General features: G+C 37.9%; 5 protein-coding genes across 7 annotated transcripts; 3 read left to right on the top strand and 2 right to left on the bottom strand.

The window, feature by feature from the left end:
• The first annotated feature begins 2,697 nt into the window (after positions 1 to 2,697).
• On the top strand, positions 2,698 to 4,905 carry LOC104826688 (RNA polymerase sigma factor sigD, chloroplastic). 2 transcript variants are annotated; one of them, XM_010559504.2, is made up of 5 exons: positions 2,698 to 3,199; positions 3,637 to 3,864; positions 3,937 to 4,077; positions 4,300 to 4,500; positions 4,590 to 4,905. In XM_010559504.2, the coding sequence occupies exons 1-5, from the start codon at positions 2,759 to 2,761 to the stop codon at positions 4,863 to 4,865; spliced, it is 1,287 nt and encodes a 428-aa protein (XP_010557806.1). In that variant the 5' UTR covers positions 2,698 to 2,758; the 3' UTR covers positions 4,866 to 4,905. The 2 variants fall into 2 exon arrangements, with proteins under 2 accessions (XP_010557806.1, XP_010557805.1); XM_010559503.2 differs by having other exon boundaries at positions 4,578 to 4,905.
• A 395-nt stretch (positions 4,906 to 5,300) lies between these two features.
• On the top strand, positions 5,301 to 6,989 carry LOC104826687 (cinnamoyl-CoA reductase 1-like). The gene is made up of 5 exons (XM_010559502.1): positions 5,301 to 5,455; positions 5,724 to 5,893; positions 5,981 to 6,172; positions 6,264 to 6,613; positions 6,746 to 6,989. Exons 1-5 carry the CDS (start codon positions 5,338 to 5,340, stop codon positions 6,882 to 6,884), a joined length of 969 nt encoding a protein of 322 aa, XP_010557804.1. The 5' UTR covers positions 5,301 to 5,337; the 3' UTR covers positions 6,885 to 6,989.
• A 195-nt stretch (positions 6,990 to 7,184) lies between these two features.
• On the top strand, positions 7,185 to 8,719 carry LOC104826686 (tetraketide alpha-pyrone reductase 1-like). The gene is made up of 5 exons (XM_010559501.2): positions 7,185 to 7,403; positions 7,516 to 7,685; positions 7,766 to 7,960; positions 8,070 to 8,422; positions 8,518 to 8,719. Exons 1-5 carry the CDS (start codon positions 7,286 to 7,288, stop codon positions 8,654 to 8,656), a joined length of 975 nt encoding a protein of 324 aa, XP_010557803.1. The 5' UTR covers positions 7,185 to 7,285; the 3' UTR covers positions 8,657 to 8,719.
• Positions 8,720 to 9,695: 976 nt separating this feature from the next.
• On the bottom strand, positions 9,696 to 15,002 carry LOC104826685 (polyamine oxidase 1-like). Its single transcript, XM_010559499.1, has 10 exons — positions 14,912 to 15,002; positions 14,563 to 14,812; positions 14,258 to 14,386; positions 14,105 to 14,166; positions 13,787 to 13,941; positions 12,377 to 12,520; positions 11,468 to 11,617; positions 10,409 to 10,663; positions 10,225 to 10,306; positions 9,696 to 10,147 (listed from the first exon to the last, which is right to left on the bottom strand). Exons 1-10 carry the CDS (start codon positions 14,973 to 14,975, stop codon positions 9,996 to 9,998), a joined length of 1,443 nt encoding a protein of 480 aa, XP_010557801.1. The 5' UTR covers positions 14,976 to 15,002; the 3' UTR covers positions 9,696 to 9,995.
• A 4,120-nt stretch (positions 15,003 to 19,122) lies between these two features.
• Positions 19,123 to 22,297, bottom strand: LOC104826684 (pentatricopeptide repeat-containing protein At3g53170). 2 transcript variants are annotated; one of them, XM_010559498.1, is made up of 5 exons: positions 21,700 to 22,297; positions 20,390 to 21,485; positions 20,178 to 20,297; positions 19,607 to 19,845; positions 19,123 to 19,319 (listed from the first exon to the last, which is right to left on the bottom strand). In XM_010559498.1, exons 1-3 carry the CDS (start codon positions 22,024 to 22,026, stop codon positions 20,269 to 20,271), a joined length of 1,452 nt encoding a protein of 483 aa, XP_010557800.1. In that variant the 5' UTR covers positions 22,027 to 22,297; the 3' UTR covers positions 19,123 to 19,319; positions 19,607 to 19,845; positions 20,178 to 20,268. The 2 variants fall into 2 exon arrangements, with proteins under 2 accessions (XP_010557800.1, XP_010557799.1); XM_010559497.2 differs by lacking the exon at positions 19,123 to 19,319 and having other exon boundaries at positions 19,432 to 19,845.
• Positions 22,298 to 22,916: the final 619 nt, after the last annotated feature.

Raw genomic sequence — 22,916 nt, 5'->3', positions numbered from 1 at the left:
CGCTGTCTCGGTGCGTCTAAGCAATATCTATCTATCTCCACACACATGCACACGAATAGTTACATCTGGCCACGTGCCCCGCACATGACCAACACACCGCTTACTGCATCCCACATATTCATATATACATGTAAATATACACGTATGGTTGGCTAGATTTTACACACGCGTATACGTATATACACATGCATGAGCATGACCGTTTTAGAGGTATGCGAGTGATGCCCAGAGCCATATACTTATATACACTTGCATTTTACCAAATAAGCAAACCTTCATATATATATATATACATATTATAATTTTAAATCTATATTAACAGGGTAATCATTTTTCTATACTTTGGATATCCCCTATAGAATATATATATATACACACACACGATAAAATAACGACTTTCTACTTCATTTATTAAAATTTTAAATGTTTAGATTTTCTATGTGTGTTTTTTACCATCGTATCTGATAACACGGAGAATTTTGACCAAATGAGTGCGAGATTTTCTATTCTCAATACACGATCTAGAAAATATATAATATGCATTACAAGATTGTTGTAATAATTAGATTTAATATATATATATATATATGAGAAAATAGCTTACATATAACTTTATTTAATTTCAATTGTTTGAATCACATATGAAGTCAAGCTTAGAAGTCTATCAACCTTCGAAAATAATAAAAAAGTATATTGTCTTAAAAAAGATAATTAGTCTTATAAAAACTTGAGAGGTAAGTAACAAGTCAAAACAGGCGTACGAAAACTTTGGGCAATAGGGGGAAGGAACGGGGAAGGAACGGGAGTAGCCCACATAGGGGTCGCTATTTTGGATTTCGATTCGGATTCATTTGGTTATATTTGAGTTCAGTTATTTCGATTATAGAAAAACTATAACCATTCGGTTTTTATATAAATTACGGTTCGATTCGGTTATTTTTCGGTTCGGTTCGATTTCAGTAAAGAACTCATTTTTTCAAAGAAATCATCGGTTTTTTCGGTTATTTTTTTATTCGGTACGGTTTCGGTTTTTGGGTTTAAGGAAATCAACAGTGCACTTGCTTAAAGAAATTATTGGTCACAAAGATTTCGACTTTTTTTATCCGATAAGAAAAAACATTATTTTTTCTATTTTTGTAGACGAAAATATTAATTCGTTTATATTTTGTATAAAAGAGTTTATTTCTTAAGGAAATTCAAAGAGATTAAAAAAAAAATCTACTTACACTTTTCAACGAGATAAAAATTATTAGGATTTTTGTTTTATTTTCTGGAATGAATTATTAATTTCAGTTTCATGTAACATATTTAAAAATCAAAATGAACGTAGATATGTGACAACTTTAATTAATTTCAGTCATAAAAGATCAATTAACTCCAAATGGTAAAATCTCATATGAAGTGTCAAAGATTCTCCGAGTCAGGACAATTTTAGAAATCTATATACGTTAATAAATAGTTTAATACAATGATAATATATGAATTTCGATTTCCCATCTTTTAGATATAGATCTTGATATAAAAAAAATTTAATCAGAAAATAAAATTAAAGAAAAACACAACTTGAGATGGCTGAACACTCAAGAACAAGTCAGCAAATCAAGCTGGACAATTCCAATAGTACATATAAGATGATGAGAGAATGTAGAAAAACTTTGACCATTCCACATCCGATGTTTTCCTTTAATCTTTGATATGATTATCTTTTTCATGCCGTATCGCTACTAGATTTCTGTAAAAAAAAACGAAATTATGATAAATTATACGCCACTTGTAATTGATTAACAACATAAGCTAGTTGCAAGCGAGATATAAAATAATATGTTTTTAATGTTGAAATTGTCGTATTTTCTAAATATATATATCGGTAAGGAGAAAAAGCTTAAAAAACCAAAAAAAAAAACATTAAAAAATATTGAGATTAAGGATTCAGTAGAAGAGAAATATGGAATCTTTCTGGTAGGCCAGGCGTGTTTTGTTTTTGTATTCATGAATATATAGTTAGGGGAAATAATAGAGATGTACCTTCAAAGAGTTTATTGTACCTAGGAATCCCCTAGGCTTGGATCTATACGATTTAAAAACAAAAAAAAAACTGTTTTGGTATGTGGATTTAAAAAAATTCGAACCTTATTAAAATTTCTGCCCACTTTTAAATTTTGTTTTTGAGTTTTCGTGTTTACAATTATATATCGTTGACAATAGCAAAAATATCAGAATCATCTTTTTTTTTTTGTAAAAAAAAAAATATATTATCGAGGCCAGAATATGAGTTTTAATGCGTAATAAATTACTTGGGTTGGGCCTTCATCAGCGGTATAGGGCCTTGTACGTGGAGCCCAATAGGTCCTCGTGGCTCGTAAGTTAAGGTGAGGGGCATATATGGAGATTGTCAACCTTAAATAAATAATTTTAAATTTTAAATTTTAAATTTTAAATATGACAATTTAAAACCAATAACTGTATAAATCTCACCAAGACCCTAAACCATTATTCAATTTATAACATAATTCATGCGATTATTGATATTCTCTAATTATACAATTATTTATTTACATAGTTTTTATACATTTTAATAAATATGTAAATAAAAACAAAATCATTAGATATTTCTTGGGAAATGGGGCCCAAAAAAAAAAAGCCTCACATAAGCGATTGTCCTTTTACCTATCCGATTGGAAGCAAAACTACACAATAAAAAAATATATAAGAAAGATTCAAGGACGTGAAAAGCTCTGCAACCGCTACAAGCTCATCCATGGCGACTATAACCACCACCGCTACTTCCTCCGTTTGTTCATCTCCAATCCCAACAATTTCTCCGTCTCTCAGAACCCACCACCAATGCCAACAGCCCTCGAATCCTTCATCTCTTTCTTCCCTAAAATTGAGTTTGAGTTTCGTCTCCGGCGACTCTGTGGCCGTGGAGGGAGCTCCGGACATGGAGATGCTGGAGAGAGCGGCAAGGAGATCTGTGAAGGAATCGGAGAAATGGGTATTTCACGGTGATGGAATTGAGAAGAGGAGGAGGAAGAGAAGACGAAGACGAAGGGGTTTTGAGGGTTTGTACTCGGAGGAGGAGGAGGAGGAAATCGGTGGTGAAGAAACGAAAGTAGACGATGATAGAGCTTCGATTGGGCCTTCACGATCTGGGTTTTTGAGCCGTGAGGAGGAGGCTGAGCTTTGCTTGCGTCTTAAGGTATGCGCTTCCAGATTCTTGCACTTTGTTGTGGATTTGAAGAATGCGTTGTTGAAATCACTGGATTTCAGACATTCAAGAAGTATTTTAAGCAAGCAAACTCATGTTCTGTCTGAGTTATTTTAGTCTTTGATCTAATTCGGTTCGCAAGCTTTCCCTTGAACATTGATCTCGATGAATCTATAGGCAAAAGCCATCAAGAACTATCAAATTATAATCAGTTCTTACAATTCGAACAGTTCAAGAACGTCATTTTCTTGGAACTATATCCTTCATGATGATGCCATCTAGAAAATTACGGATTCAAGATATTGCTGCTATCTGCGAGTGTTGATTTTGAAGTGTTTAGGTTAGAATTGATAATCCTATCTCATGGTTTGTGTACTAACTTATCTTGTTTCCCGGGTAATGCTTTTTTCCTTAAAATCAATTAACAGGAAGGAGCAAAACTTGAAACCTATGGGACAAGAGCAGAAGATGCTCAAGGCAATGAAGTGGCATCAGTTCGGTTGTCCGGTGGCAGAGGGAAGAAGATACGTTTGGATGAGATATTACACCGAAGAAGAGAAGCGAGAGAAAAGCTTACTCGTTGTTACAAGAGACTCGTCGTCTCTATCGCCTCTGCCTACCAGGACAGAGGGTTGAACCTCCAAGACCTAATTCAGGTTTATATTTGATTTCCTTTCGAACAATTGTTTTCCCTGGAAAAGGATGGATATTTATCTCAGATATGGCAGGAAGGAAGCATCGGTCTGCTCCGAGGAGCTGAGAAATTCGACCCGGAAAGAGGGTACAAGCTCTCGACATACGTCTACTGGTGGATAAAACAAGCTATTCTCAAAGCTATCGCTCACAATTCTAGATTAGTGAGATTACCGGTGAGACCTCCATCAATTGTTAGTTCGTTAATGCCAAATTTAGTTCGAAGAAGAAGATAATAGTCTATCTTAAATGACGTCTTTTCTTGACAGCATCGTTTGCTTTGTATAGGAAGAAAACAGACTCATTAGGTTGCTTTGGGTTCTTTAAAACATGTTCTAGATCTGGGAAGTGAACTAATAAGTAATTAGTGAATGCATCGTTTAGTTATTTGTGTGTAGGGAAGCATGTGGGAGCTGATGGCAAAAGTTACAGAAGCAAGCAATGTCTTGAGCGGAAGCCTAAGACGGGCACCCACTTGTGAAGAGATAGCAAATCACCTCAACCTGCACATCTCATCCGTGAGGCTGGCTCTTGATCGGACCAGATCTCCTGCTTCGTTGGACCGACAAGCCTCTGATAGAGGTCGGATGACCTTACAGGTACTTCTAGCCCGCAAGTTCTGACATCGCAAAGGTTATGTTTCACCCTCGGGATCTCACTGGTTTTTGATTTTGAGACATGGGCACAGGAGATTGTGCAAGGGCCGGATGAAACGACGCCTGAGTACATGTTGAAAAGGAGACTCGTGAAGAAGGGGATCAAGAAACTTCTAGAAACTCTCACGGAGAGAGAATCTCGGGTGCTGAGGCTGTATTTCGGGCTCAATGGAGAGACTCCGATGTCTTTTGAAGAGATCGGGAAGAAGTTGAAGCTTTCGAGAGAGAGGGTTAGGCAGATCAATGGCATTGCTCTAGCAAAGCTACGGAATGAACATAATGTGAACGATCTGAAAATGTACTTGTGAAACTCCTTCAGTGAATAAAAAAAGTAAAGAGCTTTCTGTACATGTTTCTCTTCCCAGATGCTCTGAAAGCTGCAATGGTGGCACATGAACAACAACTCCGACAACGACCAAACTGGTATTGTTCGTCGGATTTTGAATATAGATCACATTCTCTTACAGTTTAATCCGGATTAGACAGACAAATACTGAAAGCTGATTAGAAACGCTGTTAATTTGACTGCTTGATGGGTCTATTGCAAATTTATTATACATCATAGCGGAACAGAACATGTCAGAAGTCAGTTTATCCGACATGGAGGTGTGTCATCTGCCATATTAAACATGGGTCACACGTTTCGTGTATTGATAGGTCTTCATAAGCTGCCATCTTGCAAAAAGCTTTCGATATTCTCCCTCGTTTCAACTCAAGTACTCAACCGTGAGCTTCTGTCTGCTGCGTGCGCGAGCGAGAGCGAGAGCGAGAGAGAGAGAGATGGAGGGAGGAGGAAAGGTGGTGTGTGTGACCGGTGCTTCCGGTTTCATAGCGTCGTGGGTGGTGAAGCTCTTGCTCAGCCGTGGCTACACCGTCAGAGCCACCGTTCGAGACCTCGGTTAATTCCCTCTCTCTTCACTCTCCCTTTATGCTTTCCGTTCTGTCGTCTTCTAAAATAATACAACGTCTAAATTCATCGAAGAACATGCATTTCTTTGTAATGGCAATGAAACAGTACTCATCCAGTTAAAATCTTTGCATGAAAAGATCTAGTTAACGATGCATATGAATTGAGTTTACACACATTCTCGTGTTTTTCTTGAAACCCTTTTGTTGTTCTTAGCGCCTTTCTTTCTTTCCTTTCGACCACACGATCAAACCCTCAGGGGATCCAACGAAAACAGATCACGTTCTTACCCTCGAAGGCGCAAAAGAAAGAGTCCAATTGTTCAAAGCAGACTTGCTGGAAGAAGGGTCTTTTGATGCAGCCATTGATGGCTGCGAAGGTGTCTTCCACATTGCTTCTCCTGTCACTATGTCCTCAAAAGATCATCAGGTCCATTGAAGTTAACCCTAGCTGTCACTTGTGTAATCACATCTCTGATTACTAGTTTCGGTTCTTTGATTGGATTGAAATTCTCAGGCTGAACTGATCGATCCGGCGGTGAATGGAACCATTAACGTCCTTACATCATGTGCAAAAGCTTCCTCTGTCAAGAGAGTCATTGTGACATCATCGACGGCCGCAGTTGTAGTCCGAGAACCCGGGATAGGGCCCGATGACACGATCGATGAGACCTGCTTCTCTGATCCTACTGCTTGTGAGAAACAAAAGGTAATACAAGAAACAAAATCTTTGCAATCAATCTTTCTTTAAGAACATGTAAACCGGTCTGGTAATACATTTTTCTTTTTCTTTTTTGCAGCTATGGTATTCGCTCTCGAAGACGTTAGCAGAGGAAGCGGCATGGAGATTTGCAAAGGAGAATGGAATCGACATGGTCACGATAAATCCGGGACTCGTGATCGGTCCTCTTCTTCAGCCGAGGCTCAACTTCTCGGCCGGGATCGTTCTTGAGCTGATAAACGGAAAGAACCCGTGGAACAGCAGAAGCTACAGGTTTGTGGATGTGAGAGATGTTGCATATGCTCATGTTAAGGCCTTGGAGATTCCTTCAGCCAGCGGTCGGTACATCATCACGGGCCAGATTTCGACGATAGACGATATCGAGAAGGTTTTCAGAGAATTTTTCCCCGAGCTGCGGATTGCTGATAAGTGAGCGTTCGTTCTCCTCCCTTTCGATCTAACATCATAAGAAAGGAAACGACGGGTTTAGTTGGCGAAAACCCGCTCGGTACAATGCTGAAACGGAATCTGTAATGAATCTTTACGTGGGTTTTGATTCAGGAACGAAGAGAAGGAGGTCTTTCCGGCAAGTTACAGAGTGAAACTGGACAAAGTGAAGAGCTTTGGTTTAGAGTTCACTCCCGTGGCAGTAAGCCTTAGGGACACTTTCTTAAGGCTCAAGGAGAAAGGCTTTCTATAGCACTCTTTGTGTTTCCATGATCTGTCTTTATATACAGACAGTTTGTGTTGGGAATCATGAAGAATTCCGGTGTTTACACATATTATCGACAGATTTTGGGTCTAAGTCTACAGGGGACGTCATCAGAGTCACTAAGACCACTCCAAGTTCACATTCCATAAATAGAATAAAATAGGCAACAACAAAAAAACAGAGACCACTCACACAACCGTACAGTCGGTCCATATCGCAACGTAAGCCACATGTTTTGACGAGTGTATGTATGTATACGTAATCCTAGTAAGTAACGCATCCTACTTAAACTTCCAACCTCCTAAACATGGGATTGGCATATCACCTATCTAGATAAGTTTTCAAAGTGTTTTTGCCAAGCAAACCGCCACATACCCACAGAGAGAGAGATGGAGGGAGGAGGAAAGGTGGTGTGCGTGACCGGTGCTTCCGGGTACATCGCTTCTTGGTTGGTGAAGCTCTTGCTCAGCCGTGGCTACGCCGTCAGAGGCACCGTTCGAGACCTCAGTTAATTAGTTCGAGACCTCTCTCTCTCTGTATATACGTATATGTGTATACATCTTTCATGGAATAGTCACCATTTCATTGATGTGGATAAGCATTCTCTCTCTCTCTCCAGGGGATCCAAGGAAAACAGAGCATCTTCTTGCACTGGAAGGCGCAAAAGAGGGACTGAAGCTGTTCCAAGCAGACTTACTAGACGAAGGTTCTTTCGACGAAGCGGTCCATGGATGTGACGGCGTCTTCCACACCGCCTCTCCCGTTTTCATCACCGCCAATGACCCTCAGGTCTGCTCCTGTCGGAAATTACCAACAGTTTCACATGTTCACTTTTTTTTTTTTTGGATTGTGGGTCTTTTTTCTTTCAGGCAGAGTTGATCGATCCAGCGGTGAAGGGGACCATTAACGTCCTGAAATCATGCGCTAAGGCATCTTCCTCGGTGAAGAAAGTGGTAGTGACGTCATCCACGGCCGCAGTTCTTGTCCGCGAGCCCAAGCCAGGGCCGGGCGACACTGTCGATGAGACCTTCTTCTCCGACCCGGCTGTTTGTGTCGAGCAAAATGTATCCGATATGGCTTTCTTTTTTGATAGATTTACCAATCATCTTAACCTGTAATTTCTTACATATTTGCAAGTAATATCATATATCAATGGAACTTTTCTGTTTCCAGCAATGGTATATACTCTCAAAGACACTAGCCGAGGAGGCGGCTTCGAGATTTGCGGAAGAGAACGGAATTGAAACGATCGTTATAAATCCGGGACTCGTGATCGGTCCTCTTCTTCAGCCAACGCTCAACTTCTCGGTGGAGGTTGTTCTTGAACTCGCAAAGGGTAACAATCCATGGAACAGCAGGTTCTACAGGTTCGTGGACGTGAGAGATGTTGCAGATGCTCATATCAAGGCCTTCGAAATTCCTTCTGCCAACGGACGGTACATCGTCGATTCCTCGGACCCTGTTGCGGTAGACCACGTCGAGAAGGTTTTCCAAGAATTCTATCCCGATTTGCGCATTGTTGGCAAGTGAGTATGGGTGTATTCTTCTTCCATCTCTTTTCGATGCCTTTAACACTCTTCAGTCGGTCTTAGGGTTCTATTTGTGCCGAATTTCGACGCAGGAACGAAGAGGAAGAAGTTTACTCAGCGAGTTTCAAGATGTGCGTTGACAGGGTGAAGAGTCTCGGCATAGAGTTCACTCCTGTGGACGTAAGCCTTAGGGACACCGTTCAAAGCCTCCTGGAGAAAGGTTTCCTGTAACATTTAAAGAAGAAACATGTTTTCATGATAAAAACAAAATAAAACAAAAGGTTCTCACGGATCCGAACCGATCTAATGCCGTTCATCCGAGTCGAGATCTCTCGATAGATTGAAAACAAGAAACGAAAACCGTCAAAAGGGATGCAGAAAACTGTCACCATAACATGAAGAACCTCTTGATGCATATAGAAACGTACCAAACACCATGGTGCAGCATAACAAACGGTGAAGACATTTCTCTTGCCTTGATTTATACACACACACATATACAAGCAAGAACAATCATAACAACAGCTTAACTCCTACATACCGATTTGATCATCATCTGCTAAAGCAACACACGAAGGCTTAAACACAGAGATGAACAAATCAGATTAAGTAGGCGGAGACCATCATTGGTAGTCCGAACACGGATTCAGAGAACCAAAAAACACAGCGGATATCGAACAAACCAAAAAACACGGATTCAAAAGTACCGGGACGCGAGAAATCTAAGTCGAAAGAGTGAAAAAGATCAAACAATTCTAGCGCCGGAATCTAAACCAAAACCTCGTCTTTAGCCAATAATGGAGTCGCAAAACCGGAAAAGATAAGGAATTTACGTTGTTGAATTCTGGATCCGTTAACATGCACATCACATTCTTCCCAAATCCCAATCTCTGTCTCCTCTGTGTCCATGTCCATCTATGCGGGCCGAATCCGAGTCCCAACGAAATGGGTGCTCGCAAATTGAGAAATGAATTAGGGTTTGGTGTCTCGTAAGTGGCAAGATTGAAATGGGGTCCAATTTCTTTTAGGGTTTAATAAGGGTTCTGATTGATTGCGTTGGTGTGCAAACAAGGGCAGGTAAAATCGTACCGACACGCGAGAGACGAGACCAAATGAAGTGAATTCGATGGATCGGTCCACAACAAATGAATTTATTAAAACTTGTAAAGCCATATACCTATGTATATTTTTGTAGTTTTTTTCTTCAAATTTGAAAATATCTATGATAGAAAGAAATTAAAAACAAAAAAACAAAATCAATGATCCATTTTCAACGTTTTCAACAAAAAGATTTTTTTCAATTTCATTATCATATGTTTGGACATTACATAGTTATGTTAACTCTTGTATCTTTCATAATCAATGAACAATAATGCACATTTGAACCTTCATTCGCAGCAGTGCTGAATTTCCAAGAAGCTTGTGGAGAATTTCCATCTGTTATACGTCGTTTCGGCCGTCATTCTCTCTTCAAGAGCGGGTTAGGGAACGGTTGGTTTCCCGTACTGTCGCTTTTCGGGTAAATCTCCTAATGATAGTCAGAAGTGTGATCGGGGTCGGGTTCATTTAGTCATAAGATTGCCTCGGGGATGCTGAGGTAAAACTGGTTCGGGATGTCGCATTTGTGGAGGTTCGAGACTTTGGACAAAAAACTCGGGTTCTCCTTCTGTCTCTCTTTCTCCTTCTTCATCTCTTCCAACAACGATCTGCTCGTGTCGATTCCTGGAACACTTAATTTGATCATTAGAAAACTGAAATCAGAGACCGCATTGTATCGGATTTTGACGGCGGCAACTCACCTGCAAGATATCCACCATGTACGTATCCGCTGAACTTCTCGCTCGTATGCTCACCCGTGAAGAAAATCCTTCCTACTGGTGCCTAGACAAAATTCCCACGACACAAGAAACCGTTCAAGAATGATCACAAAGCCTCAAATCTACGGAACAAGATTCTTCAACGAAAACGAGGAGAAGAAGGTACCTTTATGTTTTGGGCGAGCTGGTTATTGGATATGATAGGGTAGTTGCTGTAACTGCCGCGTTGGAACGGATTGTTCCACCATTTTGGGACAAGAATATCTGTGGCATCCGGTATGTCGGAACCAAACATGTCTCTTAGAACGGACATTGCTTCTTCGAGAGTCTCTTGGTCGGACTGAGCTTCCACACGCTTGGACTCTCCGTTGGTCAACGTTACGACCAGAAGATTGGAGCCTGGATAAGCATTTTCCATGTGCTGATGACAAAGTCACAGATAAGCAGAGAGATAAACCCAGCATAGTTTATATAAATTATGATAATTAATTGCTAATATAATTGGATATTAACACTAACAGTGTGATGTGACAGGTAAACCAATGTTTAGTTTATGCTGAAATTATCAAACGGGCATTTAAGGCAAAAAAAAAACAAGGGAAGGTAATCAAATCTGATTTTGACAGGAGATGATGATGGTCCAATGCCGTCATGGAAAAGCAATTTCAAGCTTATGAGCAAATCCAGATTTCAGAATTCGTTAAAAAACATCCTAATCCTATGAGCTAAGCTGACAATTTAATGCAAATAATCACTCAAAATCTGCAATGATCTGGCAAGTTTGACTAACTATACTGTATTTTTTTTTTAACAAGGTTTGTCGTTAAACCCTCGTAACACATGAACCATGCCTTTTGGTTATAGCTTATTAACTATTGTTTAGACATCTGGCCCCAAGAGACGAATCTAGACTAGAGAATGCATGTGCCACGTACAAAAGATGCGTGAACTTATCAATGCTATCCGTTGATAATTGCATTTATTTATTAGTATATGTAATGCAACCTTGTGATAATCAGCAGATGCCAGCACAAGGACCACTGTGTCACCCGTGTACGCATAATTGTTTAATCGGTTATAATAATCGAATCAGAGATCTATAAGTTTTGTGCATGGACCGACCCAAGTCAACAAAAAAACAGAGCCACCACCACAGTTGCAAGCAAGAGAAGAAACAGAGCTGAGAACTGAAACAGAGGCATTAGAGAATGAAATGGAAACTAACCTGCCAAAACGTGTAGTAGCCTCGCCGTTCATGAGCGTAGATGAAAAACTCTTTTCCAGGGCCACACGGCCAAAAACAGCGAGGAAACTTGAGGAAGATCTTCGTGTACACGATCACGTCGCATTTATGTATTGCTTCGGTTTTCCATCTCTGTCACAAGATTCAAAAGTTTCTAAGTTTTTTTATAAAGAAAATAGCAAAGATTAAGTATTGAATCGCCAAGGTCCATGAACTGCAAGCTCTCTAATGTTCTATACCTGATGAACTTCCAAAACAAAAGTCAAAACCCGAAAAACAGGTCTGAACCATGCCCGACGAGTATTGCAATCTGATCATATCTTTTCTACCAAACACTTGCTAGATCATGTCTTCCACAGGCAAATTTAGGATTTTTAAAGATATTTCACAATGCTAAACTAGGAATCTGATGCCTGATGTATATCTACCGCCTACTCTAAAGTGATAAAGCAGACAAAGAAAGGTTATAGTTATACACTATATAGACTGTGAATTCTGTGGATCAACCCGTGCAAACCCATTGAATTTGGTGTGTGGTTTGATATAAAGACAACTCGAAAATCTATGTCTGTTTTTCATTTAACTGCTGAGCTCCCAAATATTAAATTCCATATATAGAACTCATGAATTCTGACTTTCTAAACCTAATGCAATTTAATATTGTGGGCCTTAGGGTCTACAACAGGACGAAAAACTAATACTGGGGACACAATATTTCCCCAGATTCCGTTACATTAAATGATTAAAATCCCCCCTTTTGCGCAAGCAACAGTGTCACCCCGTGTATATTTTATGTTTAACTAGATATAGATAGTGCACTAAAGGTGTAATATATTTACAAAAGTGTTATGATTGTGATGATCTATAAAATGAAGATAGAGAAAGACTTACGGGTAAAGAGGGTTTGAAGGAAATAAGACTGCTTTGGAGAACACCAATACTAGCAGACACGACCAAGTAGTTGGCTTCGTACACGGAACCATCCTCTGTTTTCACCACTACCCCATTCCTCGAGTGTTGCACCTCCCTAACAACCTGCCATAAATTCATGCACGAAAAACGTCAGCTTAATCTCCTTGTTTTAGGGCGTGATCAAAGATTACTACTAATCACACAGAGATCTTTAATCACCCTACAAGTACAGCAGATTCCAAGATCAGCAAAAACAAATGCAACCCAGCTGGATTTTGTGGGAAACAATAAGGGCAATTAAACAATTAGCGTCATTATTGAAGAAGATCCTGCAAAGGCGGGGACAAAATTATCCATAAAAGGGAAAGTTCGTGGTAACGAGGTGAATTTGCGGCACTTCTGTGGTTAGCTGTCAAACATGTTCGATCTGATACTCCTGATAAATGAGACAGTCTTGGCAAAATCCCACTAAATGAAATGAAAGTGACAATTCTCTGCGAATAAGATTCACACACACACACACGCGAGATCATGAAATGAATATCCTTAGTGAGAGGACGGTTTGTGTAGCTGAGTTTCTGGGTTTCTTACAGTAACACTATTTACCCGAATCTAATCATTCAACACTCCTGAACGACATTATGGTCATTCTAAGTGTATACTGGTGAAGCTTTGTCCTACTACCAACAAGCAACACATCAAATGAGATACATCCCGAAATGCCGCAGAATCTTTCCCAACTTGTAAAAGATAAAAACGAACAAATGAGGACGAGAACACTTGCTTGGAAAAGACGTGAGCTTTTACGTGAAATCACAATATCAAGGAGGAGGCAATGAACTAAAACAAAGAGGGGGAAGGAGCTCGAGTGTTGAAAAAGAATGGCGAAAAGACATATGGTAGCCCCCAAAAATCAAGTAAAAATTTTATGTACGCCACATTAATCAAATTCCAATATAAACCCATATGCTGAAAGAATCTGGCCACAGTACAAGTGGAAAGCTTTAAAAAAAAAACGGTACAAAAAACTCAGATAACAGTTGACCGCATCAGACAGAAGAAAAGAAATGCAAATCAAATCAGACGGAATAGTTCTACAAACAAAACAATAAATGGAAATAAACAAAAGGCAAAAGTAGCTTTCCAAACTCCAAAAAGGAGAGAGAGGTCAATCAAACCACATCAATGTTAACAATGGAAAAGATAATTTTGTGCATGCAAACAAAAACAGAGCTTTCGATTTATAATATCGTTATTTGGGTAGTTATATTATATTTCTTTTCATCGGTATCTACCCACCATATTTGAAGTTCTCACGCAAATCTAAGATCAGGAAAAAATTTGAAGAAATGAGGAGATTAGGAAGGAGGTTGTAAGAAAGTAATTTACCTTGTCGAATTTGAGTCGGTTGTCCAATATTTTACCCTTACATGTATATAGAAATTCTTCAGCCATCTTATACAGCAAATGTTCGTAGCCTCTTTCATCAGCAACCAAAAATTCTCTTTCACCAAAGTCCACATACGTAGATATTGGCTCAACCTCTGAACCCAGAGAAACAGAAGAAGGAAATCAAACAATTAGCAAAACGAAAATCGAACCCAGAAAGATGAATATGATGCCGAAATCGTCTCCTCGGAAAATGGAATTTGAATTCCGAAGCAAAAACCAACAGGATTAACCCAGAATCACTGTGTTTCGTCTCACCTGCCATCTCAAAATCGTGTAGGATAAAATCAATGGCGAGTTCTATCGGCGTCTTCGGTGACCTGAACGAATCGAAAAAGGTATCACAGATGACTGATTCAATTCATGGGCATGGAAACAGGGAAACGGAGAGGGAGCACAGACGAGACGTACGGAGGTACTTCGATTGCTTTGCAGATTTCATCGTCATGGTTCGTCTCCAAGCTCTTCAGCTTCTGAATCGCCGAATCCACAGCCTTCTTATACGCGTCAGCAGCAAGTCCACTCGGGATGATTTTCCCACTGCAACTCAATTCGCATTCCATTGAACCAACTCGGTCAACTCATTCACCAAAAAAAATCAAAACGGAGATAAGAAAACGACAAAACCAATGGAAAAGCTCCGAAACCAGTGCACCGCCGTTTCCACTGGCCAAAAATTGAAATATCAGTTGCGGATTCTGGTAAAGGGATCAAACCTCCGATCATAGATATTGTAACGGGCATTGCTGTAATCGGAGAAGCATGTACGGAGATCAAATTGTGAAGCTAGTTCCCACACCGGATTCGGTTCTTTACCTCCGACGCCGGCGATCCAACCGGCGCCGAGCTCCACCGACACGCCTCCGAAGCTCTCCTTCCGAATCCTCCCGCCGATTCGGTCCGTCGCCTCTAGAATCAAAACATCTCGTACTCCGTTCTCCGCGAGCACCTTAGCCGCCGATATACCTTCACCAGAAAAAAATTAAAAAAAAAACTCCGTCAGCAAATAAATTATGGCAAATCCAGCGCTAAAACACCAGCGTCTCGATCGGTGTGTGTACGAACCAGAAATTCCAGCGCCGATGATAATGACGGAGGCCAAGGACGACGGCGTATCCATGAATGACATCAAGAGAGAGAGTTAGAGAGTTGCTTGATGGCATGGGGAGACGGATATAGCGGGAGGGAAGTTTATATAGGGGTGAAAATCTTCGTCTTGCTAAGACAGCGAACGGGCGCGTGGGGTTTATCGCGCGTAATTTACACGCGCTATAGCTTTGGCGAGGTGTCGACGGGGTTTTTATTCCAAGGATATTTTTGTAATTTGAGTTATAAGTCTCTAATCTCTATACTGAGAAGTTCTTGATAATATTTTTTTCTCGCATAATCACTCGATTGATGTGCGAAATTAATTATCAAGAAAGAAACAAACAAGAAATGCCAATGATATAAAAGTACCAAAAGGCATTTGCTTTATAATTTTGTAGTTTTTCTAAACGCAGAAAATGCACGTAATTATCAAATATATTCAGTTCGAATTATACTTTGCAAAAATCTAAAATAAAATGATGATTTTTTTTTACTGAAAGACCCTTCATGAAACCAACAAAATAAAATAAAAAAAATCTCAAACTTATATAATTATAACCAAAATAATCTTCACATCATAAATACTAACCATTTCTACTTAAAAAAACGGGGGGGGGGGGGGGGAATGTGAGCAAAATCTTCTTTTTGTGAGAAGAAAAAAATAAATAAAATCATTATCTTAAGGTTTGTTAATAACATTTTATTCAATTCCCAATTATTCGGAATTTTTTTTTAGGAAAAAAAAAGGTGGCAATAATTTGTTTTCCTTATTAATGCATCCTTCTATACGAGACGTACACTCAACTTACATATTAATATATTGATGTACAAATAAGACAAATTTGTCATTTTTACCTCAAATTGTTGGAGTACAGTGCATGGATTGGTGGAAACCATGTTTTATTCTTTATGAATAATAACATTTATTGCAAACAAAACTATCTTAATTTGTTGTTTTTTTTGGTAAAAGGATAACCCAAAATGGGTTCGAAATTCTACATAAAAGGAAAGGATAATATTTGTAGTGTGTATCAAAATCCAATTTGGATTATAATACATGCGATTGTAAAAGCAGATTGCAGAGAAGGTATATATATATATATCCTATATATATCGAATAATTATGAGAAATGTATTTGGTTATAATACTAGTTTTTGGCGAACACAAAATATCCCTTTATGAGAGGTGTTTTAAAGTGTGATTTTTATATCATAAGATCACAAAATATTTACATACGATCATTTCACATCATATCTGTATATATAAAAACGGAGAATCATGTTTTTTTTTTTATAATGGAAAGCAAATCACATAATTAAAACGACGATGATACTTATTTCGTAATTCGAGTGTTCGAAAGGTACGAGTTATCATTGGTAATACAATTTACATATCCAATCAAGTTTTCATTTTGTTCATACGAAATGATTAAGTTGATCACTCATAAATACATATAAATATATATATATATATATATATATATGCATCTTCAACTTTTAGTTTCTTCTAGATTACCAATGTATACAGAATCTCGCCACCTTTTTCATCGCCAAGATTGCGTATATACATACATACATATATATATAGTTGAAACCGTGGGAACAGCAGTAAATTTTGAAGTGCATTTTTGTCCGTATGGTTCTTTGATTCTAAGCAAAGCACCAACTGCTGGGTTTTTGACTCAAAGATGGATATGCTTATTTCCTGAGTGGTGCCCTTTGAAAAATACCAACACGCAGAGATCGTTTGTGTTAGAGAGAGAGAGAGAAAGAGAGAGAGAGAGAGAGAGAGAGAGAGAGAGAGAGAGAGAGAGAGAGATTCACCAAAGGTAGATTGCCTTTGAAGCAAAATAAATTACTGCACATTATATTAATATAACTGACCGAAAGCTAATGATACCCCAAATCTCATGCAATTCATATCCTTTGTAAATTACATTCTTCTTCCTCCTTGTAACAAATTTAAAGCAAAAAGTCTAGTGTGTGTGTGTATATATGTATGAAAAAGATAATTTACTGTATCAATAATAAAATGGGTAATTGAGAAATTGATAATAAAGCAGTAAATTTTCTCGATAATTCTGGAAATAAGTTCGCTAGACTTAAATTTTGTTAGTACCCAAAACTGCGGTCATTTGACGACGACAGAGATGTGGATATAATATATTTTTTTTCATAATTCATCGAGTATTTATTTCATTATATCTTTTTAAAAAATCAGAAAAGTGCTGGTGAATTTCTATCCCAACGTTTAGATTTGATTACCCAAATAAAAATATGTTTTATATATTTTTTTATCATTAGATTACCCAAATTTGAATTGATATGGATATAATATTATATACAAATATATATATGTATATTCATCATTTGTAGCGATATTTTCCATTAAATACATGTTTATCATCAAATAATATATATTTTTTCACCATGGCTTTTAAGAAATATATACACACACACACAATTTTCTGCCTACAAAGAATGGGAGAGATACAATGATTACACGAAGAATTGAAGGAAGGATATGAAGCTTCTCAATCATTTTGCATCATTAATCTATTAACCGACTTATTTTTCTTTTATTTATTTTAAAATTTACACCGAGCTCCCATGTAGAATGATGAGCTTTAATATCATTCAATCTTTTTTCGACATAAAATAAAATAATTACAAGATTTTTTTTTTCTTTTTCAACAAGTTAAATTGATCAAATTAACAGCATTCTTTAAATACCACACATAAATAACGGTTCGATATCAGTTACATATATAAGTTATATATCAAAGAAAAACATAAATGTTTACTTTAAAAACCCAAAGCATACTTTAAAAAAAATATATTTAAAAAAGTCGGAACAAAATACATGACCAATTTATTGGATAAGAAAATAGACTCGAAGTATATAAAAAAAAAGAAATAAAATAAAATAAAAAAGGGAAAATTCGGAAAGAACATCGAAACAGGGCCCTAGAAAGAGTTGACCGATGCAAGTTTCTATTTCAAAATCATTGGAAAATAGGAACGAGTGGGCGTTGGTCGAAATATAAACACATGTTACTTTACATTACGCGATAGTCGCAAGCAATCATGCTACTGTGATGTTCGTCCTTCATAAGGAGAATATCGCGTCCTATGATTTGTTACGTCGCAGGAGTGTCAGTTTGGACCCGAGGCCCGAAGCCCGGTCCGGCCCAACCCGAAAATTAGCGGATTTAGGATCTAAATTTTTTTGTCCGAAAAAAATCGGACTTTCGGATTGGGTTCAAATTGGACTTCGGGTTCGAATCGGGCCAGCCCAAAAACCTGATATTAAAAAAAATAAATAAATAAATTTTATAAAGGATTTATGTGGACCGACCCGACCCGAATTCGGTATATATAAGGTCGGGTTCTGGGCTTAACTACATAGACCCAAAAAAAATCGGATCGATCCGAGTCCGAATCCGAAACCTTCGGACCGAATGCGGACTCGGACCAGCCCGATTGACACCCCTATGTCGCATTGATGTTCTCCATTATCCCTTCAAAAAAGAATATATATATATATATGCAAGAATAAATTTAATTATTAATTTATTAAATAAATTGTTTGGCTTTGGCATTCATTCATGTGGGGGTTACAACGGTCAAGTTTCGAAGCTGAGCTCGTTGACTCATATCATATGCACCAAGTGCTTCGTTTCTCGTCAGTGTGTTCGGTGTGATTCTTTTCAAACCTCTTCCTCTCTGTTTCTTCTTCTTCTTCTTCTAAATTCCTTTCACATCACTTTCTCTCTCTTTTTTTTTTTGGTCGGTAGTTGTTTTTTTTTTCCATAAAGAATAAAGTGCGAGACCAACAATACGGTTTAAAAATCTAAATAAAAAGATGTGAGCTTTTGTTTGGTATGGATAATTCGTTTTAAAATATATAAAATAAAAAAAAATGAATCGGATCAATTAATATATAAAAGTTTTTCTACGGCTAACTTAATGGAATCCAAATGAATATAAAAATAATCGAAAAGATTAATGAATCACTAAAAGTAAAAAAAAAAAAACATTTTCGTAATGAAAACGGAATCTTAACCTAATTTGAATGAATAAAAAAACTTATATAAAAACTAAACGAACATAATTTTCTCGTAAGAAAAAATGAATAAAAAACAATACTAAATATATCATAAATCCGAGATGTAATCTGGCTAAGTAACCACAACGATTTAAAAGTACACGAAAGTTTTAAAATAATAACCCATAAATCTACATTAAATAGGGAATTACGTGAAACAGATATATAATTGTTACTTACCTAATTGATTACCTATTTCACGGCTCATTTTTTGTAGTGTTTTTTGAACTTGAAAACTTCAATGATCATATCTTTTTTATTGTGCATGGCAACTCCCTATCAAAACATAAAATGGCAAAAGCGTAAATAAAAAATCCGAAACAATCTTAAGACAAAGAAATAATTGGAAGTTATAACAAAGTTTAATTATATAACAATCTTTAGACAGAGAAATAATTGGAAGTTATAACAAAGTTTAATTATATAACTTTTTATAAAACCAATAACATGATTGTACAGTTGAGGACTCGCATCCTTGCCAATATACATAACAATGGAACAAAGAGGCTCTCTGGTTCTGTAAAATGTACTACAGGAAGTAGAGCTCATCATAAACCCATTACCTTCGCTTGAATCCCGAAAGCAAATGATTCGAATGATTCATCGACTCGCAGCATGATGGATCCGAGATCCTCCCGTTGTTGTCACGGAGAAAAGACGGCATGATGAACCGGAATCTTCGGTAATTGAGAAGAACTCGAAATTCTTCACATAGCCCTCAATACGATTCTTCTCTCAAAGCTGTTTCTTTGACGGTTTTCTCTGCTTCTGTTGCACCAAAATTCTTGCTATACTCCCCCTCCTGTCCGAGAAACATGGCGAAAATAGTTAGGTTTTCAAAGCAAGGTTATCCAGTTGATTCCTACCTCATGAAACCATATACTTAGACGATGTAATATTTAGATTGATAGATCCACTTTACTGAGTTGATGAAGACGATAGAATGGTTTAGTATCTACTAAATTTGTTCTTCCGAAGCTCCTACGTAGAAGTTTTGGTCGAACTCTGTTTTTCGAAACAACTGTTACACCGCTTATCCAACCATTTGCATGTTTCTTTGGGATCCCAGCTCGTTCATGACATAAGAAAGGTAAATTAGCACCAGCAAGAGGAGGATTTGAATTCATTTCTTACCAACAGTTGGCAATGGACGGCTTCCTCAAAAACCCTTCTACTTTCGATTTGTGAATTTCATCCAAGAGATATTGCCCGTTCACAAAGCGAGTCAGCAACCGATAAACCTCTTGTCAGAGTCTAAAAGCCAAGAGAACAAACAGAGGTTAAAAACATGAGCATATGATAGGATTTATGGCCGAAACCTTATTCGTATTTTGCAAGACACATACCTGAATTCCGTGCAGTGGCAATCATCAGTTTCTCTAGTTCTTGAACTGCATCCTCTAAGCCATGGTTAGCATAGATCTTGATCATGGTGGAAAAAGTTATTTTATCAGGGTTGCATTTTCTTTCCTCCATTTGCATAAACAGTTCCTTCATTGTAGCTAAATCACCAGCCTGACCATATGCGTTGATTATGCAATTGAAGAACGGTGTATCAAGTATCACGTCTGAATTCACAATCTGTCTTAAAACCGAATCAATCTTCAAAACAAGACCGGCTTTGCTGTAGCCATTGACAATAGAACAGTAAGTGATCGAGTTGGGTTTTATTCCCTGGTACTTCATTTTCCTGAACCATTTGTCCATTTCCTCAACTTCTCCAGCCTTTCCGAACGTCTCGATCATGATATTGTACGTGACAATATCCGGGGAAAAGAACCTTTTCTTCATGAAATCCATGACTGACCCCATCTTATTGTGCATTCCAGCCTTCCCATATGACAGTATCAGTATGTTAAATGTGGTGATGTCTGGCTGCACTCCCATCAACTGAAAACGATCGTACCATTTCTCCATCTTCTCAATCATCCCACCGTTTCCATATGCCCCGATGATCGAGTTAAACGTGAAAATATCCGGAAGAGAGTCTTCTTTCTCAATCATATCGATCAAAACGTTTCCCATTTCCTCAAACATTCCAGCCTTGCCATACCCATCAATTATGGTGTTATAAGTAACTGTGTTGCACACAATTCCAAGATAAGACATCTCAAGAAGAATACTTTTAATCAGATCAAACCGACCATGTCTGCAGCAACAGCTGATGAGTACTGTGAAGGTATACACATCTGGCTTGCAATCACAGATGGATTTCATATCTTCAAGGGTGGCAAATGCCTTATCAAGAAGTTTGCTTTTGCCGTAAACACCTATGAGAGATGTATATACATCAATGGTGGGTTTCAACCCTTCAGACAACATTACCTGGAAAAGCAAGCTTGCTTGCTCAGGTTGTCTACAGTTGCCAAGAACCTTAAACAACTTCGTGTATGTTCTGCATCTCGGTTCATACCAATGTTGCTTGCGAAGAAGTCGGAAAATCTACAGAACAAAGCAGAAATAGCTTCTTGCATTACAAGAGAATTTGTACATGATCACTTCAGCAAAACAAGAACCACACAGATTCGACGACAAGATACGAATCTCACTTCATAACATTTTGTGCAAACAACAAAATCCAAACGAATGATCAATTGGGTTTTTACTAATTTCTCTATAGTGAATTCATAAGAGTAAAGAAGCCAGAGAATTGGACCTTTAGAGCAGACTGCCATCGATTCTCTCTTACGGCCTCATCAAGAGCTTCAAGAACAGCTTTTGGCCACAGGGTGTTGTACTTGTCGGAGTTGGCTTTCTTCTCAATGCCCTTAATGGCTGCATCTGTTCTCAGAATCCGAGACAACTCCTTCTTAGATTCCACACGAGGACCCGTCGGAATCATGCCGGAGCTCCGTTTGAGACGTCGGAGCGAGGAGTCTTCTCCGGTAGGTTCTATCGGTAATTTCGTCGAACATGTCGTGGGCATGAAGGAATTGGAATGCGGTCGACTCACAACGGCAAGGGATAGTGGATGCTGATGCATCGCGCGGCCGCCGTAGAAAAGGCGCAGGTGATTATGATAAAGATTAGAACATGAAAGTTTCGATGTCAATTGAAATTATCATGAAATTAAACCGAGAATAGGAAGAATTAAGAACATGATTTCGAAAAAGAAAAAAAATCAAAGCTGAATCTCTTTCATCGTCTGTTCTTGATCGGACGCAACTCTGTTTGTCGTGGATGAGGAGTGGTGGTGAATGAGAGACTTCGGCTGTTTTTCTAGATTTGGCTCTTGTTCCTTTTTTTTTTGAATTAGCATATTCAAAAAAAAATTGAAATTAATATATACACACACACACACACCGTTGCATCCTCCTACTTTTTAAAAAAAACCCTTTTCTTCCTTCTTGTTTAGTTTTCATCCTCTTAATTAAACTTTTTTCTAATATATAAACCATTATTCTGCATTCAATTAGAAGAATAAACACGCAAAGACTAAAGACAGTTTCTATATTTATAAAAACGTTTTACGTAAAGAAGAAACAAAATAATAATTTTGTATAACCCCAACTGAACATAAAAATCTGGAAAATTATTTGGCAATTTGCTATTTTTATTTTTTTTTACAATTCCTTGAGGAAATGAAATCAAATCGACATCTAAACCAACTATTAGAAATGATTTGTATCGATGATTAAAAATAACAAAAGTTTTCTCCGTAACTAAGGTTTCCAACCAATATTATCTAATCCAGCATTTGAGGTTTTGGATCACCGAGTGCAAAATACAAATTATATCACAAACAGAAACATGTGAAGAAAAAAAAACACAAATTTATCCGACATTTTATATAACAAAGAGGACATATATTAGATATGGTCCGAATCCAGATGTCAACAAGAAGCTCCCAAGAAACAGGAACTAACATACGCG

The sequence above is a fragment of the Tarenaya hassleriana genome, unplaced genomic scaffold (assembly GCF_000463585.1).
Source record: "Tarenaya hassleriana unplaced genomic scaffold, ASM46358v1 Cleome5, whole genome shotgun sequence".
Taxonomy (NCBI): Eukaryota; Viridiplantae; Streptophyta; class Magnoliopsida; order Brassicales; family Cleomaceae; genus Tarenaya; species Tarenaya hassleriana.
Note: the sequence above shows the minus strand (reverse complement) of the source record. Positions and strands in the feature narration are given on the sequence as shown.